Source organism: Anabrus simplex, chromosome 2 (genome assembly GCF_040414725.1).
Source record: "Anabrus simplex isolate iqAnaSimp1 chromosome 2, ASM4041472v1, whole genome shotgun sequence".
In the NCBI taxonomy this organism is placed as follows: Eukaryota; Metazoa; Arthropoda; class Insecta; order Orthoptera; family Tettigoniidae; genus Anabrus; species Anabrus simplex.
This window is the reverse complement of record NC_090266.1, coordinates 831387788-831406675: the sequence shown is the minus strand read 5'-3', so window position 1 is coordinate 831406675 and position 18888 is coordinate 831387788. Positions and strand designations below refer to the sequence as shown.

Below are 18888 nucleotides of genomic sequence, written 5' to 3'. Positions count from 1 at the left end.
TGACATAAAAATCCTGAATGAACATACGCACCTAAAAGACTTCCCCAATCTTCGCTATACAAATGAAATCGCATATCTAGAAAGTACCTATAATTCAAACTCGATTAAAATTATATAACTCTCTCATACACTAAGGTCACTGAACATCTCCAGACCCATGATGTCACCGGAACATGACGTAGTGCAAAGTTACAGTAAACAAGCCAGCTGGCACACATGCCAGTGCCAGCTTATTGCACAACATGGCACTCGTAGGTGGACCAGTGAGAAGAGAAGTACATGAAGAGTACTTCATTAATATTCATTTCAACAGTTAATGGAAGAGTGGACACAGGTTTTAACAAATAGTTTTACACTTCTCAGTAATATTAATCAGCTCATAAGTTATGTAAATTTTAAAAAATTAAATAAATAAATTCATTTTTTAAAGTTGGTGATTTGATATAATCTGATTATGTTCTTTCAGGAAAGAAACATGTCATTCTGTTTTAATTTAGTCGTTTCTTTTTCAGGTATAATCTGTTATTGCATGGTTTCTTTTTCAGATATTTTCTAAAATTTATTCATAAATTAGTTTTGATAGACTAAAGAACTTAACAGTTATAAATCAAATTATTGTGTTTGATTTCCTGTCCTTTTTTGCATTGTAGATTATGTAGCCTCTCAATAATCAAAGTATTAGATATTAATATCATGACCTATAACTCAGATTCTTGAGCTCAACCAGAGGTTTTCTAAGTATGGCATTACTGCCCAAGACTCAGAAGTTACAAGAAACATAAGCGGAATATTATTTTCTATTGAGAAAGCATTTGTTACTTTTTATCTTGTTAGAATGTAGTGTTTCAATTTAAAGTAGATAAGTTTAAATACCTCATACTTTCTGTATCAGGTCAAGACAAATAATGTCATTTTAATATTATTGGTTTTATGTTCCACTAACCGACCACTTGTTCAGTTTTTGGAGACACCAACGAACAAGGAGATACTGTATGTTACATGCCTATAAATCTAGAGATACGAGCCTGATTTATTTGAACCTCTTCAAATACCACCTGAATTAGCTGGGATCGAACCAACCAACGTGGGCTCAGAAAGCCAATGCTCCTCCTCCATACTAGCCATTCACACTGGTTAAGTCAGGATTCTGGTAAAGGAAAGGACTATTCTGTTCACTGGCAAAGTATTAGCACCACCAGAAAGTCATTAAATTCTATCCTAAACCATCAGTGAAAATGTAATTTTATTCTTTTTCTGATTCTCTCCTAACTTAACTCCTGGCCTTACTAGAATAGCTGTTTCACTGTGCTTCTTCTGAACTTGAAAACAATTCTTATTAGTTTTATGTCACATAATTGAGAAAGATCTTCAAGTGATGAAGTGATAAGACAGGATTAGGACTTGGAAGAAAGCAACTGTGGCCTCAGCATTTGCCTGGTGTGAAAATGGAAAACCATGGAAAACCATGTTCAGGGCCTGCCATTGTTGGGTTTAAAACCCACATTCTTCTAAAGATAGGGTGGGTTTCAAACCCACCATCTTCTAAAGATCTAGCTGTTAATGGTATTAATTTCCAAGTTTAGCTGAATAGCTAAACGACCCAAACCACGCACAAATTGATTTGATGTGGTACTCTTTCAACAAATATACATGGGTGAATGCCTCCTTAGGAAGTAACATGAGAGGCAGTTGCCTAATTTTTTTTTTTTTTTAAGTTCCTGGCTTTTTATTAACCCATTAGCTGGGTGTGACATCTTTAGACATTTTCACTTTTGACTTCTATGGTAGGTATGACTCATAAGTCGATTTTAAAATTTATCGCCAACTTCTCTTGGGGTTGACGGCATATGACATTGCCATGGAGTCTACTGTATTACTTGATATGTTTAGCACATTTTCACACCAAACAAATGCTGGGGCTGTACCTTAATGCCACAGCCGCTATCTTCCCAATCATAGCCCCTTCCCATCCTTCTGTTGCCGAAAACCTTTGATGTCTTAGTGCAACGTTAAACAACTAGCCAAAACTATATATACTCCTGTTATTAGCCAAACAGACTAACCTATATGCAGGCCAATTTCTAGCTGCTATTCCTAACTTCAAACCTCGATCCCAAGCCAGAACCTGGACAGACACAATGCTGCTGAAATTAAAACTCTCCTTGGACTTCTCCTTCTACAGGAAGTTGCTCAGAAACCAGAAAATGTTCTCAATTTCAATAAATGTAGAAGTATAGCTATTACACATTTCTCTTAATTATACCTGAAAAGTGATTCCCATGCTTTTGCGGTGCCTTCATTTTGCAGTTTTGCTTTTTCAGTTTGCAATTTGATCTCCAGATCAAGAATAAGAAACAGTACAAAATACAGCCAATCTTCAGCATCTTAGAAACACATATTCCTCTGTTTATACTCCTGAGCAAAATATTTGTGAAGATGAATCCCTTCTCCTCTGGAAAGGATGACTAAATTGGGTACAGTTCATACCCTCAAAGCACAGCAGATTTGACATGGAGCTCTACAAACTATATAGTTCTGGATATATTTAGAAAATGGTACTGGCAAGTATACTGTGATAGTCAGGACCATCCAGGAGAGTACAACTGCAAGAATAGTTCTTGAACTCAGTAATGATCTGCTAAGTAAGGGATATTGTTTTTACCTTGACAATTGGTACGAGGGTGAGTCAATAAATAAGTCGCAAAACTGAATTGAGGCAAAAATAATCAAAGTAACTTTCTGACATTTATTTCACTTTTCCGCATATTCACCCTGTACATTCAGGCACTTATCCCATCTCTTTACAAGTCCTTGAAAGCCAGCAGCAAAGAAGTCCTTTGGTTGCTGTCACTGCCAACGTGTAACCGCATAGATTACGGCATCATCTGTATCAAAATGACTGCCACCCAAATGATATTTTTGGGGTCAAACAGATGAAAATCACTGGGGGCTAAGTAAGGACTGTATGGTGGATGTTCCAAGCGCTCCCCATCTCTGATGCTTTTCCTTCCATGGTTAAACTTCTGGATCCAATTGAACACAGCTTTCCGTGAGAAACCGTTTTCACCATAGACGGGATGCATTTTGCAATACATTTCTTCTGTGGACAGTCCTTTGGCCCACAAAAAACGCACAACTGCACACTGTTTTTCTCATGTACAGTCATGCAACACATGTGCCATCATGCACTGTTTTGAACGTAATTCACTCACTTGATTAAATAACAATATTTATTACATTTACGACACTTATATAACGTACTATAATACATAATACTGAGTATTGATGGGCAGATGCCCTCGATAACAGTCAGTCACATGTTCCCGTCTCCTCTCGCACGAGGCACCCAAGCATAACAGTCTCTCATCTCCCTCCATCCACACGACTTCCGGCTGAGGGCCTTCAAAATAAATACACACTGACGGGTGCTGCTATCTGTCCTAAAGTGGTAGCGAGTAACTAGGTGGTCTAGCTATAGCTAGACCGGAACATGCTCCCCACTGTTGTATCACCATGATTCAACCGAATTAAATTGCCTGATATGCCCTCATGAGAATTCAGTTCAAATATTACACAGGCACTGACATACAGAGTTCATATACAGTAACCAAAATGAGTTGATCATTCAACAAAATATACATATAAACATAGGCAAAACAGAAACACAAGCAACAAAAACAGAAACACAAGCAACAAAATATTTACACACTGTTAACAGTAGGTACTAAGTAGGTTGACTGTGTCCTCATCCATTATTATACAGTATGAATTAAGCACACTATAAGTTCTCAGTTCAAATCACACACACAACAGCATAATTACACTCTGAAATGAACAAGAAAAAATATTCACATGAAACACATTATGTTTTAGCCACAACGATCCTCTTTAGTTCTCAATAGGTAATGGAATTAACTTGTTAACAGGTCGTTTAAAAAGACCACTGGTTGTTCTGATGGTAGCCACTCGTGCAAGTCCATCCTTCCCAGGGTGAACAGTCTCCACCACAGCCAACTTACAACAGAGAGGAGGAAGATTGTCCTCCTTCAGAAGAACAACTGTTCCAATAGCTAGGTTCTCCTTGGGACAGGTCCATTTCTTCCCCTGCTGCAGTGAGTTCAGGTAATCGGCAGACTACCTCTTCCACAACTGCTGCATTGACTGGATACGCTGCTATACAATCTGTTGATGGGCAGGTCAGTAATGTCAGGCTCAGGAATGGTTGTAAGGGGGGCACCAATTAGGAAGTGAGCAGGTAATAAATAATTAAGGTCACTGGGGTCATTGGATAAGGCAGATAGGGGGCGAGAATTAAGGGTACATAGCTCCTCAAATGTCAGTAGCGCATTACCCGCAACTCTTCTCAAGTGGTACTTCATGGACTTGACAGCTGCTTTCCACAGTCCGCCAAAGTGTGGAGAGCTGGGAGGTATAAAGTGCCATGTGATGCCTTCCATCACTAATGAATTCCTTATCTCTTCACAAAAGCTGGTTGAAAGGAATAGTTTTCAGAGATCCTGGATTCTTCTGTTGGCACCAATGAAGTTAGTCCCATTATCACTATAGATGATGGAGCATTTCCCACATCGAGCTATGAATCTCCTCAGGGCTGCCATAAAGGCATCAGTAGAGAGATCACTCGCCACCTCCAGGTGAAGAGCCTTGGTAGCCAGACAGATGAACAATGCAATGTAGCTCTTCGTTGCCTGTTTGCTTCTCACATTTCCCTTCTTGACGAAGAAAGGACCAGCATAATCAGTTCCTACATTAAGAAATGGGCGACTCTGTTGCACTCTGGTAACAGGGAGCTGTCCCATCAATTGTTCAGCTGTTGACGCCTTGAATCTAAAACAGGTCAGGCACTTGTAGATGACTCTTCGAACAACTGCCCTAGCCGTGGGAATCCAGAATCTTTCCCTTAATGATGCAATTACTAATTGAGCACCTGCATGTAAAAGCCTAATGTGTTCTGCCATCACAACAAGGTTTGTGAGAGCATGCTGGGGAGGAAGGATAAGCTGGTGCTTAGTGTCATAAGGTAGTTTTGAATTTACTAGTCTTCCTCCTACCCTTAGCATTCCCTTATCATCCAAGAAAGGATGTAAATCTGCAATATTACTCTTCCTTGAAATGCAGCATTTAGAGTTGAGACTGGCTATCTCTTGAGCATAACACACTTGTGCAATTTTGATACAGGAGTGCAAGGCCATCTGCAGCTCTTGTGCACTTAATATCCCTAACCTCTTGTCTTGAGGATTGGCACTATTGTGAATAAATCGCCAACAATATGCAGTAACTCGAGTCAGTCGGGACAGTGACGAGTACTTCAGCATAAGTTCATCGCAGTTTGTACCTATCAACATAACTACAGGAAGTGTGCTTCGTGACTCAGGTAGTTCCTCTTCTGCATGGGCCGAGATTGTGTCTGGTCATGATTCAGTGGGCTCAGTTAACCAGGATGGTCCGTGCCACCACAGGTTCATACCTTGTAGTTGTCCTGGAGCAACACCCTGGATATTAAATCTGCTGGATTGAAACTGGTAGGCACATGTCTCCATTCTGCCTTGTGAGAGTATTCTTGGATTGAAGAGCCTCAGTTGGCCACAAATGTTTTCCAGCGAGTAGCAGGAGATGCGATCCAGGCTAAGACAATGGTGGAGTCCGTCCATAGGTACAGCTTGCTTGACTGGCAGAGACAAAGCTGGAAGGGTCTTGTAGAGTAGTCGGGCAAGTAGTAGCGCTTCACACAGTTCAACTCTTGGTAGTGTCAGTTTCTCCACCGGTGCTACTATGGATTTAGAACATAATAATCTGACAAAGGTCTGTCCCCCTTTGTCGACAGACCGTACATAAAGAAAAGCTCCATAAGCTTGTTCTGAAGCATCAGAAAAACCCTGAATTTGTATATCAACAGGGGGTCCCTTACATGTGACTAACCGCTCAATATAAAATTCTCTTGCTGCCTGTGGCTTAAAGTGAAGTTCTTCCCATTCTCTGACTAGTTGAGATGGTAGTCTGTCATCCCAGTTCAGATTGACTAGCCAAAGTTTCTGCATAAAAACCTTGTAAGAAATTACCAAAGGGCTGACCAACCCAAGTGGATCAAATATTGATGCAATAACAGATAAGACCTTTCGTTTAGTTACATGAGAGTCAGCATGATAGGGACTGTCTGAATACAGATTGCCACAAATGAGAAAATGATCAGTAACTGGATGCCATAATAGGCCTAAAGATTTCACGCTAGTGCCTTCATCAAGACTTAAAGGCAGCTGGGTTTCCCTGTCCTCCTCTGAAACTGCTTTTAGTAATGCTGGGTGGTTTGAACACCATTTCCTGAGGTGAAATCCTCCACTCTCTAGTAAATTCATAATTTCAGACTGCAACTGAAGAGCATCCTGGATATCGTCACAGCCGCTTAATAAATCGTCAACATAAAAATCTCTGCGAACAACTTTTGCTGCTCTGGGGAACCTCGATTCTTCATCTTCAGCAAGTTGCTGCAGGCATCTGGTAGCTAGGAAGGGTGCTGATGCTGTACCATATGTTACAGTTGTCAGTTCATAGTGAGAGGGTGGGTCCCTAGGTGATTCCCTCCAGATAATCCGCTGAAGTTTCCTATCATCTGCATGAACCATGACTTGCCGATACATTTTAGCAATATCTGCGGTGAAGGCAAAGGTATGCATTCTGAATCTTAGAATGATAGAGTAAAGATCCTGTTGTATTGTCATTCCAACCATTAATATATCATTCAATGAAATATCGTTGGAAGTTTTAGAAGATGCATCAAATACAACCCTAGTTTTGGTAGTCGAGCTGCTAAGCTTAAAAACTGGATGATGGGGTAGATAATAGCTTCCACCTTCATTCCCTGACTGAGTAGATGTATCCACCTTCACCATATGCCCCATCGCCTCATATTCGTGAAGAAAGTTAGAGTACTCATGCTTAAGTGAGGGCTGCCTGCTGAAACGCCGTTCTAATTGAGTTAGTCTTGACATGGCATGATTGAAAGAGTTTCCCAGAACCTCAGGTTTCTGCTTGAGGGGTAAGCGAACTATGAATCTACCTGTAGCATCCCTAGTAGTATTCTCTGTAAAATGTTTTTCTGTGGCTCTCTCTTCTCTTGTCATGACTCGTGACGTAAGCTCTTCTATTTCCCAGAACCGTTGTAGTTGGGTGTCTAACCTGTCCTCTGACTTCAAGAAACATGTAGTTAGAGTAAGACGTTTCTCTTCCCTACGATGGTAGTGTCCAGCAATAATCCATCCTAGTTCAGTGTCTTGAAGAATAGGATAATCTGATGATCGAGTTCTGCGCCCAGGTTTCAGTAATGAAAAGAAATGTTCTGCGCATATTAACAGTTCAATGTCACCTGGCTGGAAGAACTTGGGGTCAGCGAGCTTCAAGTCAGTGGGCAAGTTCCAATGCTCATGCTGAATGTAACTACTGGGCATGTTACCTGTGATACGTGGAAAGACAGAGCAAGTCATACTCACAGTGAAGTTACTTATAGTGGATTGCAATTCTAACTGAACACTGTACCTTGATTGAGAAATGGAATAATTTATGCCACTGATTGGTATGGGATTCTTCATTTTCTTAAGGCCTAATCGCTGAGCTAGACTTTCAGTACAAAGATTAACCTGGCTGCCACTGTCAAGAAGTGCCCGGCAGACCTGCATTTGCCCCCTAGAGTCTAGTACCTTGACCATGGAAGTGGACAGCAGAACCCCTACAGGGTCTCTTGTATTGCAGTATGTGTGAGAGGAGTTGGATGCAGTTTGATGGGCTATACCTCCCTCTCTACTTGATGGATTATGTAAGGAGGTGTGATGCTTCCTACTACATAATTTACAACCACGTGATTTGCACTGTTTGGCAGAATGCTCTGTACGCAAACAGTTAAAACATAAGCCCATTTCCTTAACCCGTCTTTGTCTATCTTCCACACTGAGAGCTGCAAACTTTTCACATTTAAATATCGGGTGATTACCATGACAGCAAGGACACTTTATGAGACTGGTAGTGGTGTAAGTGTAGCGTGGTTGAGTATCCCCTTGAGGTTTAGGCTTATTTCTGTCAGCTTGTTGTCTGTGCGATGGTGCAGTGTGCTGTGAGCTAGGGTAGTTCTCCAGAGCTTGCCGTTTGTGCTCAACAAATGACAGCAAGTCATCAAGTGATGGAACCCGAGTGTCTGCTCGTGATAATTCCCAGTCTCGTCTAGTACAAGCATCAAGTCCTTGAGCATACAGTTGAGTCAAAATAACTTAATGCAATGGAATGTTAAGTTCTAGGGCCTTGAGTGCATTCAAATGACTATTAAAAGTGTTAGAGTACCTTAACAGTTCTGTGGCTGTTTCACTGGAGACTGATTTTAAAGTTAAGAGTGCCTTAACATGAGTAGCTGCTATTAGTTTCTTGTTCTCAAATCTGTCCTTCAACATTTTCTACGCTACCTCATAATTTGCCTCTGTGATGGGTAAATTTTGAATTAATTGGCTAGCTGGGCCCTTGAGTACAGATGCTAAGTAGTGAAATTTCTGGACACCTGGCAGATTGTTACTGTTATGGATCATAACTTGAAAACTGTCCGCGAATGAGAGCCAGTTTTCGTATTTTCCATCGAAATGTGGAATGTTAATAGCCGGTAACTTTAAACTCGCGACACTGCTGACCTGAGTTCTTCCTGAATCTACCGTGTCGCGAGATGCCTCTTCAAGGTTCGTTATTATTTTACTCATTTCGCCCTTTTCCTTGTAGTATTTTGTTTCGAATTCGGCACGCGCCTGATCATGAGCTTGCTCGTTTTCATCATCTGCTAATTCTAATTCTGATTGCACGTCATCAAACTTCGACATTAATGCACTCATATCTTCGTATCGTAGTTTAATTTCATGCAAATTCGAATGTTATTGAACGATGAAATTCTCAATGAAAGTTTCCGAGCGGGTAAGTTGCGCTTTAAATCGCGACCTCTGCTTAAGAAGCTTTTGCCTTGTTGAGGATTCCATGATGGAGGGGGTAAGACAATAACAAGGAGAAAAGGAGAGCCTTAAATGAATAGTACTAACCTGCCTTCTCAGTTTAGTTTACCTCTGGTGCTAGAACATCGAACTTGGGACTGCCAGATGATGTCATTAAAGTGAACTTCCAAGTATTTCCATGTTACTGTAGAAACTAGTCGTCCCTACTACACGCCACGCTGCTTTCATGAGGTCCTTGTGGTGTAGATAATCCGGCCCGGTAATTGGACCATGTTTTGAACGTAATTCACTCACTTGATTAAATAACAACATTTATTACATTTACGACACTTATATAACACATTATAATACATAATACTGAGTATTGATGGGCAGATGCCCTTGATAACAGTCAGTCACATGTTCCCGTCTCCTCTCGCACGAGGCACCCAAGCATAACAGTCTCTCATCTCCCTCCATCCACACGACTTCCGGCTGAGGGCCTTCAAACTAAATACACACTGAAGGGTGCTGCTATCTGTCCTAAAGTGGGAGCGAGTAACTAGGTGGTCTAGCCATGGCTAGACCAGAACATGCACTAACAGCCTCTGACTGACTGCCTGCGAGATGTCGTATGACAAGCATACATATGCTGCCATCTGCTGGCAAAACTTGTGTGCGTAATTTCAAATGTTATAAGGCACACACGTTTGCGACTTATTTATTGACTCACCCTCGTATAATAGTCTGCGTTGGCAAACAAATATTGTCACAGAAGAACTGATGTTGTGGATACCATGAGGACTAGTTTCCAGACTTTGTGAAGAAGGTAAAATTACAGAAAGATTAAATAGTTTCAAGCTATCAAAAGAAACATATGATTATGAAGTGGAAAGACAAGTATGTTGTCACTCATGTAAGCACTGTCCACAAGGAGCAGATAAACTCAGCAAAAAGGGAGAAACTAGTGTTTGCCCAGTGTATGCCCTGGACTATAATAAGAATATGAGAGTGGTGGAAAAGAATGACAGTAGACTCCACAGCTACAAAGTGCTTGGGAACATCTCATGAACTATTACCAAAAGATATTTTGGTATTTGATTGACTTAGTTGTTTGCCTAAATGCCCTTGCCCTCTACAAGAAACAGAGTGGGAAGTGACACTCGCTGAGAGGTGTTGTTCGTTGGTCCAAGGGAAGTGGTGGTGTTTGTTGGTCCAAGGAAAAGAGAAGAGAAAAATCGTACTGCTGTCCTGACTTAAAAAGGCCTTTTATGCAACACCCTGTATCCACCTACATCGCACTGAGAACAGGCTACTAAACCTATAATCATCTGTACACACAATGATGTAAATTATGCTTGTAACCCATTATCGAAGTTTAATAATCACTATTATATCACCTTAAGCTAATTTTGTACACATTTCTGTGAAGAATATTTAAATATCAAAATGTGAGAGAAAAGTACCCTGGGCTTATTACGTATGTAGATCATTTAATACCCATTTAAGGCATTAATTTAACTATTCTTGACTTTCGTTCTCAGTCATATTATGACATCCCTCTTTCTTGATGTTTGCTTTATTTATTCATTGCTTGAAAAAGAAAACCTTCAGTGTGTGTATCTTGCTTTCTCATATTGTATATTTTGAATATTTAGCATCAGTGACTAAGGTTATTCATTTTTCAGGTGTTGGTGCTGAAACCACTACCAGCATGGAGGATGGTGATGGCAGCACTTCTGCGTTAGATGGAGCCAAGGAGGGTTGCATTACCAAAATCAAACAGAAGAGTGTGTTGCGCAATTCTCGTCGAGGCTGTAATGAGCGGCGCAAGTTGTTGGCTGAAAATGTTGGTGCTTCTAATGATATTGAAGATGACAACAGTATAGTTCCTGCTAATAATATTGTTAGCAAAGTGAATGGTGAAATTGAAACTTTAAAGGATGAAGAAGCAGGAGACCTGAGAATGCCAGGAGTAAAGAGTAATCATAAGAGGAAGTTTACACGTAATGTTTCCCCAAAGAATTTAAAAAACTCGCTAACTACAAGTGGAGACGAGAAGGGCTTTAAAAAGAGACTTCTATCTCAGACATCAAAGACACCAAATAGTCCATCCAGTACTGCAGGTGTTGTGCAGCGAAGTTCCAGAAAATTGTTAGTTCCAAAAGGGAAGAAGGCACTTAAAAAAGTCACAGAATCTCAACAAATGCTAGATGCAAATCAAATCTCAACAGATGGGGCCGAACCAAGTACACCATTAACAGAATATGCTCAGTATCTAGGATTGCAACCTACAGTAAAATTTAAGTGTTATAAATGTCATGAATCATGTTTTCCATCCATGCATAAATTGCAGGAACATCAGAACAATTGCTTAAGGACCTATAGAACATCCGGTTCTGAAGCACTTCCTTCTGCATCCATTGAACCACCGCCGACTACAAATTTTCGAATAACGCGTAAAGTGTATTTGTGTTCAGCTTGTGGGACCTATTATGAAAACTGGAACCTCTTTCTTCATATGAGGGAAGTTCACAATCGTCATATCTGTTTATATTGTTTGGGAATGTTCTCACAAGCTGATAAACTTAGTGTTCACTTGACTGCAAAACATGGTGTGAGAGAGCGGGAAATTGCTACCCGAGCACAATTCTTGTCAGTTTTTCAAAGTGGCTGTTTTTTAATGTGCGATACTTGTGAACAGGTATTTACTGAAAAAGATGAATTTCATGATCATGCATGCCTTGATCTGGCTGCCCTTGCTGCAGATAGAGCTTGTTCTTTATGTGGGTTACGAGGTTCACATTTCCCAACATGTAGAAGGGCATACGCTGAAATGTTTTCACCTCCACAAATTAATGCTACACGAATCGTCTCTTTAAGTAGTGACACTACAATTGTTCCCTTGCCTTCAGAACTTGGTATTCAAGATAAATCGCTAACAATTGCACAGTATCTAATACCACTTGATAAACTTGTTCAGGGAGTGCAAGGAGAAGGCTTATTAATTGGACCTAGAGCTTTCTTCCCTACTGAGGAAAATCTCGAAGATATTCATGACAGAACCAGAGATCTTTCTGATCTTGATTCAGAATATGACATTAGTGATGCAGCTACCTTTTGCCATGTTGATATAGAGGAAGATACTGCAAAACATAGTCCCTTTCATGTTTATTATCCAACTGATACTGGTGAACCTATTAATATATCTGACCCTACTGCAATTCAGCAGTCATTTAGTATCTATGCTCTCCCTGAATTACAGCAAGCTCCATGCCATTTTTATGAACCTCTTGAAAAGGAACAGTTTTGTAGAATAAGTGAACTTCCTCAAACAGAGTTTAACCAATCTACTGAATCAAATCAGTTTTCTAATGGTCCTGAAACAGCATTGTTAGAGCTGCAAGAATTTGGTGGGAACAAGCAGCTAAATAATGTCAGTGCTTCAGATAGCAGTGATCATGTTAACTCTGAGAAGGAACTCCTTCCCAAAGCTCCTGATAGTCCAGTTTCCAAGAATCACTCCAGGATTGATCAAACCTTGAATATGCAGCATGAGACAGCAGGCAGCTCAAATGGAACATGCTCTGACACATTATCTGGAAAGGAAAAATACATTAATGCTATGGAGGAAGAGAAGGAAACTGAAAATATGGAAGTTAAAGAAAATGCTGAGGAGGAGGAGGAGGAGGAGGAGAAAAAGGATGAGGGGGAAGAGAAGTTAAAGGAGGTGGCTATGGAGGAGGAGGAGGAGAAGAATGAGAATGAGAAAGAGGATGAAGGGCCAGAAAAGGACAAACAGTTGAAAAATATCATTGAAGATGATCAGCAATCTCCAGTTTTTGACAAGCAGACCATAACTGATGTTAATAAAGAACAAGAAGCAAACATTGTTGAAAATGACGAAAGTGAAATATCATGCAACTCCCAAGCTGAAATTTCCCAAAAGGGATTGGAGACAGACATAGGCAAGGAATCAGCTGAAGGAGCCACACTTTTGGAAGTAAAACCTCCTCTGCCAAATGAAGATGAAGCAGATAATGAAGAAGTAACAGATAATGAAAATGAAGAAAAGGCACACAGTTCTGACTTGTCTGGGACAGTAGGTGGAAATGAAACTAGTTTGATAGAAGACGAAGATGATGATGATGTTGTTGATGATGATGATGATGATGATGATGATGATAATGGCATAGATGATAACACTAAACAATCTGAAAGTATTGAACCTAGAATGCCTTGTCCTGATACCCAGGCTGCTGATGATGATAAGACTGAGATATCACCCATTAATGGGGAAAAAATTGGAGATGATTTGACAGAGAATAGAAATCAAGCCTCATCAGATTTGTCAAAGCATCCTTTAGTAATGGACGAGAACCAGTCAGTAAGTCCAGATACAGACCCTATTGAACAAGATGATGGCTCAAAATCACACACTCTAGCCGAAGACAAATCAGATACAGACATGACCATGCAGATTGATGGAAATCTGGACTTGAACCCTCTTCAAGAAACATCCTTGCCAGATGATGCAAATATTTGTCAAAAGACGCCAAGTGCAACAGATGGTGATTCGGAGTCTGAATCATCAGATTCGGGTGGTGAGAGTCAGAGTAATGGATCAACATCAAGCTCAGATGTTTCTTCAGAGGAAAATGAAGAAGCAGAGAGAAAGTCATCTACAGGAAAAGAGAAAACGACTATTACTGAGGAATCTGAGGGAGACAATGCTGATAGTGATAAGTTATCCTTGGTTGTAGATGAGAACAGAAGTACACAAGATAATGGTAGTGTAAAAGACAGTAGCTCTAACCATAATAGTAATTACATAGCTGAGGAAACTAATGCCAAGGACAACGAAGTAGAAGGTGAAGAAGAGATGAATTTGCAGGTTGAAAATTGTCATGATTCAGAAGAAGCCAGACAAATGGCTGATGAAAAGGAGCAGTCTGAAGACCCATCAGAGAATATACAAATTGCTGGAGATGATGTCCCAATTTTAGAATTAACCTTAGAAGAAAATTTAGATGTATTACAGACTTCGACATTAGTCAAGGAATGTGTCAAAATCTCATGTGGTGCTTGTGTTTTTTGTAATCATGCCAAAAAGATTGCTGTGAATGGAAAGCAACTAATATTGCATATCTTGGCAGAACATAGATTTGAACCTGTTGTTTGTTCTGATAGTGGAGAGTTAACTGCCGTTGAAGGTTTTGTTGATAGGTTAAAAACAGCTTTATCTGAGCTTCAGGATATTTTCTTCAACACAGACTCATACGATAGCTCGGATAAAACCTTTTCAAGACCATATGATGGTACATATGAATGTTTTCATTGTAATTTTATTACAACTCTACACAAAGAACTGTATGTTCACAATAGAAAAATGCACCAGAAAACCATTCTCTTATGCATCATGTGCAAATCCAATTTTTATAGTTATAGTGAACTGTTATGCCATTTGTGTCCAGGAATTTATGTTCCCAATAGCAATATCACGTTTCGGTGTTGTTTATGTGAGGTAGATGGCTTGCCATCTGCATTCAGACTCATGGTTCACTTAAGGAAACGTCATCATGCTTGTGATGTTTGCCTGGAGGCTACAGGAGATCAACAAAAATTATCCAATCATGTTTGGAAACACAAACTCCATCACCTTTGTTATAGATGTGGAATTGCTTACCGAAATAAACCAGATATAACAAAACATTTGTTTTGGAAACATGGTACCGAAAGTGTATTATGCAAAAAATGTTTGCAAAAGAAATGGCCTCATGTTTATCATTTCTGCATACCGCCCAATGCATTTGTTTGTGAAGAATGTAATGCTAGTTTTTCTAGAGCTGTTGCACTAAGAGTCCACAGACGATGGCATGGAGGAGAGTTTCCATATGGATGTGATGAGTGTGAAGACAGGTTTATATCAAGAAAGTTGCTGGCAAAACATCGTAACAAACACCAACAGTCATCCGCTGGAAAGCAGTCTGAAACTGTGGATGGGGGTAAAGAAATTAAAAAACCAAGTAATCCTACTGATGAGAGGGAAGATAATTTGAAAACTACCAGTGACTTATCAGCAGAATTAGTTAATTCAAATGCTGATTCAGTGGACAATATTTCTGTCAATGCAACAGACATATCTAATACAATAGCGAGCCCATTGTTGAAGTCGGTGGATACAAACCTTGACGAAAATCTTCCCGAATCTGTTCCATCCCAAACAAAGAATGTACCAGAAGAACCCTATTGTGAATTGAAGAAAAGTAAAGTAGTTGATGTTTATGATCTCCCACCCCTGAATCTTTCATCTGACAGTGATGATTCTGACTTAGAAGTAGCCGTGAAGCCTCCCCATTTGACAAAGGAGGAAGATAACCCAAAGGAGGATGGCAAAATTTCTGAGGTACCAAATATTGGCATGGATCTTAAGGGACAAGCTATCGAAGAAATGTCATCCATGGATGAAGAACCAGCTCAAATACTTGATGGAGTGTGGGATAATTTTAAGACATACACTGCCAAATTGGAGCAGCGAGGAGCTTTTCAATCTGAAAATAGTGAAATTTCATCTGGGAAGGCTAATATTACAGAGTCTCCTTCAAATTTTGCTGATTCAGCTGTTGTAATTGTCGAACATGATTATTGTGCTCAAGTGATGAGACCACCTGATGAAGTTCTGGAACAAGATAATGAAGGGGTTAAGCAACAGGCAGTATCTCCTTCACAGAATATTGATAATGAAGTAACTGAGAGGAAGCTTGATGATGAAAAGAATACATGTTTTGATGTTGATCATAATTATTGCTTTAGTACATCTCCTCATCAGGAGGAGAAGGATACATCTGCTGCTTCAGTTTCAACCCCCAGTAAGAAAAAACAAAAATCTCCTAAAAAGAAGCAGAAGCATAGTGGTAGTTCCTCATCCAGTGATTCTAGCAGCAGTGATTCCAGTAGCTGTAGCTGTGGAACAAATTGCAGTTGTAGCAGTTCTAGCTCTTCTAGTTCTGGTAGTTCATCCAGCCAAAGTACTGACTCTGACAGTTCGAGTTCAGAGGGGAGAAGGAGACAGGCTGCAAGACGAGAAAGAAGGAAGGAAAGAGCTAAGAAGAAACTGGAATTAAACCCGCCAGATGTAAATGTTACTGTAGTTGAGCCATCGGGATCATCATTAATATCACTAGCTCCTCATCCACCACCGGTGGCATCTCTTTCTCCACCACTCCCTCAGACGTCAATGTCACCTCCTCAGTCATTGCCACCTTCTCCATCTGTATCGCCAGTTCCACCAGATAGTGCTATGAATGGTGTCGTAGAACAGGAAGATCAGTTCATAAATTCGATAGGTGAGGATGAAGACTTTGAAATTAAAGACTCAGACTTGGATACAGACGAGCCCGAAACAGATGAGGACTTTTACGATAAATATCCTCAGAAACCAGTAAGCAGGGTATTGACTGAAAAACGAAACCAGTTGCTTTTGTTAGCACAGGTTGCACCTGTTGGGAATGGGATGGTTCCCCAGCCTGTTCCTCCCCCTATTCCAGAAACTAAAGAACAAGTGCCGAAGAAAAAAGTGAAATCCAAGAAACATAAAAAATCCCAGCATCAACATAGCAGTTCAAACAAAAGGGTTGAGAATAAACTGAAACTCAACATTCCTCCCTCATATTATAATAGCCCTACTAGGTTCTCTATTGCAAGCCCAACTAGGTCAGTATCACCTTTAATAAATCCTACAAACCTGGGGCCTTCTGGCCAGTTACCTAGGTTACCTTTAGACTTATATTCAGCACAAACTGTCGAACCCTCTGTGTCATCCCTTACTTATCATAGTACAGGGAGTGGTTCAGACACTGATAGCAGGAGATCATCAAAACGAAAGAGAGTACCTAAAAAGTTCTATGGGGATTCAAGTGATGAAGATGGTGATCATGCTTCAGTACAACCTTATAAATGGCGTAAGGTAGGGTCAGGATCAGGTGGCAGCTTACATCCAACAGTACAGACAGTGACTCCTAGTGGTAGTTATTTCAAAAACAGTAATATTTTAATGTCAGATACAGTACGTGTTCTAAATCCGTCTGAACAAGATAAATCTGAAGACGAAGGGGGTGATGAAAGTGACAGTGGACGGGAAGTAAAAAGGAGTACCAGTGACTCATCAAATAGTGATAGTGAAGGGGAAAAGGAGCAAGATGAGGAGCTTTCTGATGCGGACAGTGATGCGGATGCTGCTTCATTTCCTCAGATTACATCTGTGCCATCTGGTAGTATGGATACTACTCAGCAACAAAAAAATGAGAATCTCTATTGTTACTGTCAGTGTCCATATGATGAAGTTTCTGAAATGATAGCGTGTGATGGGAAAGAATGTACCATTGAATGGTTCCATTTTGAATGTGTGGGTATTATGGTACCTCCTAAAGGTAAATGGTTCTGCCCAGACTGTCGGAAAAAGTCTGCTGGTAGAGGTGAATATTTGGATAATTCGTAAAATACAATTGATACCGTTGTGCGAGACTGACTTAACTGTCCGAGACTGACTTATGTAATAAGTCTTTATGTTTTAACGTTCTTGTTCAGTCATATATGATATCGACCTCGTTCCTTACTCGTAACCGCTATGTCACCGAATAAATAATTTGTAAATATTAAGTCTGTACATATAAATAATGTAAATTCATTTATACTAATTTTAAATATTTGTGTAAGTGATCTTTAGGTATAGTATTTAAATGAAATATACATGTTTCTGTAAGTTTTCACAAAAATGAATTTTTGATAGAAATTCTATAAAATATTAAGAAAGGTGCAGTCCAAAAGTAAAACACTCCCAGAAAAGAAATTGTTCATGAAAAATGCACTATAAACAAGGCCAAAGGGGGAATTTTAATTTGGATTTTTAACTGTAATATATTTCACTTACCAATATGGAGTAAATTTCCTAATGAATGTTCATATTATTATTTATTTATTATGTTTACAATTATTTCTAATTTTTGTAGTAATTTCCACCATTTTGTATTTTCAATTTATTTCTAGCTATATTCTCTCTTTTCATTCCCTGTTCATCTTCCATGCTAATAGAACTTTAATTTTTTCAAAATTTTGAGAAGCAAGATATACTTAACGATATAATAAGCTGTTTCCCATCATGTCTTTGTTTCAGATTATATGAATTGTGGGAAAAGTATGAGAAGCATTGTCAGTGCTTTCTCCTTTCACTATTTCCAATATTAGATAATTTTCTTGTCTTCGTTTGTTGATAGTATGTTTCTTACTGGTATTTATTTTACTATCTAATGAATCCATTGTAAATGTATTTTAATTTCTTGTTTTGGAGGTCTGTTCAGTTGAGTTTCATTTTCTGTTAAACTATAGTACAGTGATATTTTTACAGGAATAACTTCTGACAACAACATATTAGTGATATATATATATCCTAGAAACTCATTAGGAAATAAGTACAATGTAGCACTCCCTGGTATGTGAATGTGTAGTTTTGCTATGGCAAGAAAGATGTTCCTATAAAGATCTACAAAGATTTTGGTCTCCACTGAGAGCCAATTTCAGTTCTGTAGGTTGTGGCTCAAAATTCTAAAATATATCTAGCCAAGAAAATCTTTTGCTTGACTCTGCTCGAAGTCCCTGCATTGGAAGATGCAATACAAATTCTGTTGCAATATGGCTAAAGCAGACATGTACAAATTGACAAGTTTTCAGGAGAGCAAAAACAAAGTTTAGGTCATACTGAAAAGTCAGCATTATGTTTTAATGACCCCTTTTATTGCTAAATTGGACAATTGACATTCAGAGAAGAAGTATATGTGCTTGGGATAGTTTTCCAATATACCGGTACTCTCAATATTTCAATAAATTTCATATCATAATTATGATTATATAATTATATTACCGA

The 18888-nt window shown here is 39.4% G+C and overlaps 1 protein-coding gene across 1 annotated transcript; it reads left to right on the top strand.

Annotated features, from left to right (window-relative positions):
* Window positions 1–10736: 10736 nt before the first annotated feature.
* Window positions 10737–18688, top strand: LOC136863705 (uncharacterized). Its single transcript, XM_067140063.2, has one exon. It carries the CDS (start codon window positions 10936–10938, stop codon window positions 17464–17466), a length of 6531 nt encoding a protein of 2176 aa, XP_066996164.2. The 5' UTR covers window positions 10737–10935; the 3' UTR covers window positions 17467–18688.
* Window positions 18689–18888: the final 200 nt, after the last annotated feature.

Bases quoted from the DNA above. Each gene is read 5' to 3' on its own strand.
- LOC136863705 (XM_067140063.2), top strand. From the start codon at position 10,936: ATGCCAGGAGTAAAGAGTAATCATAAGAGGAAGTTTACACGTAATGTT.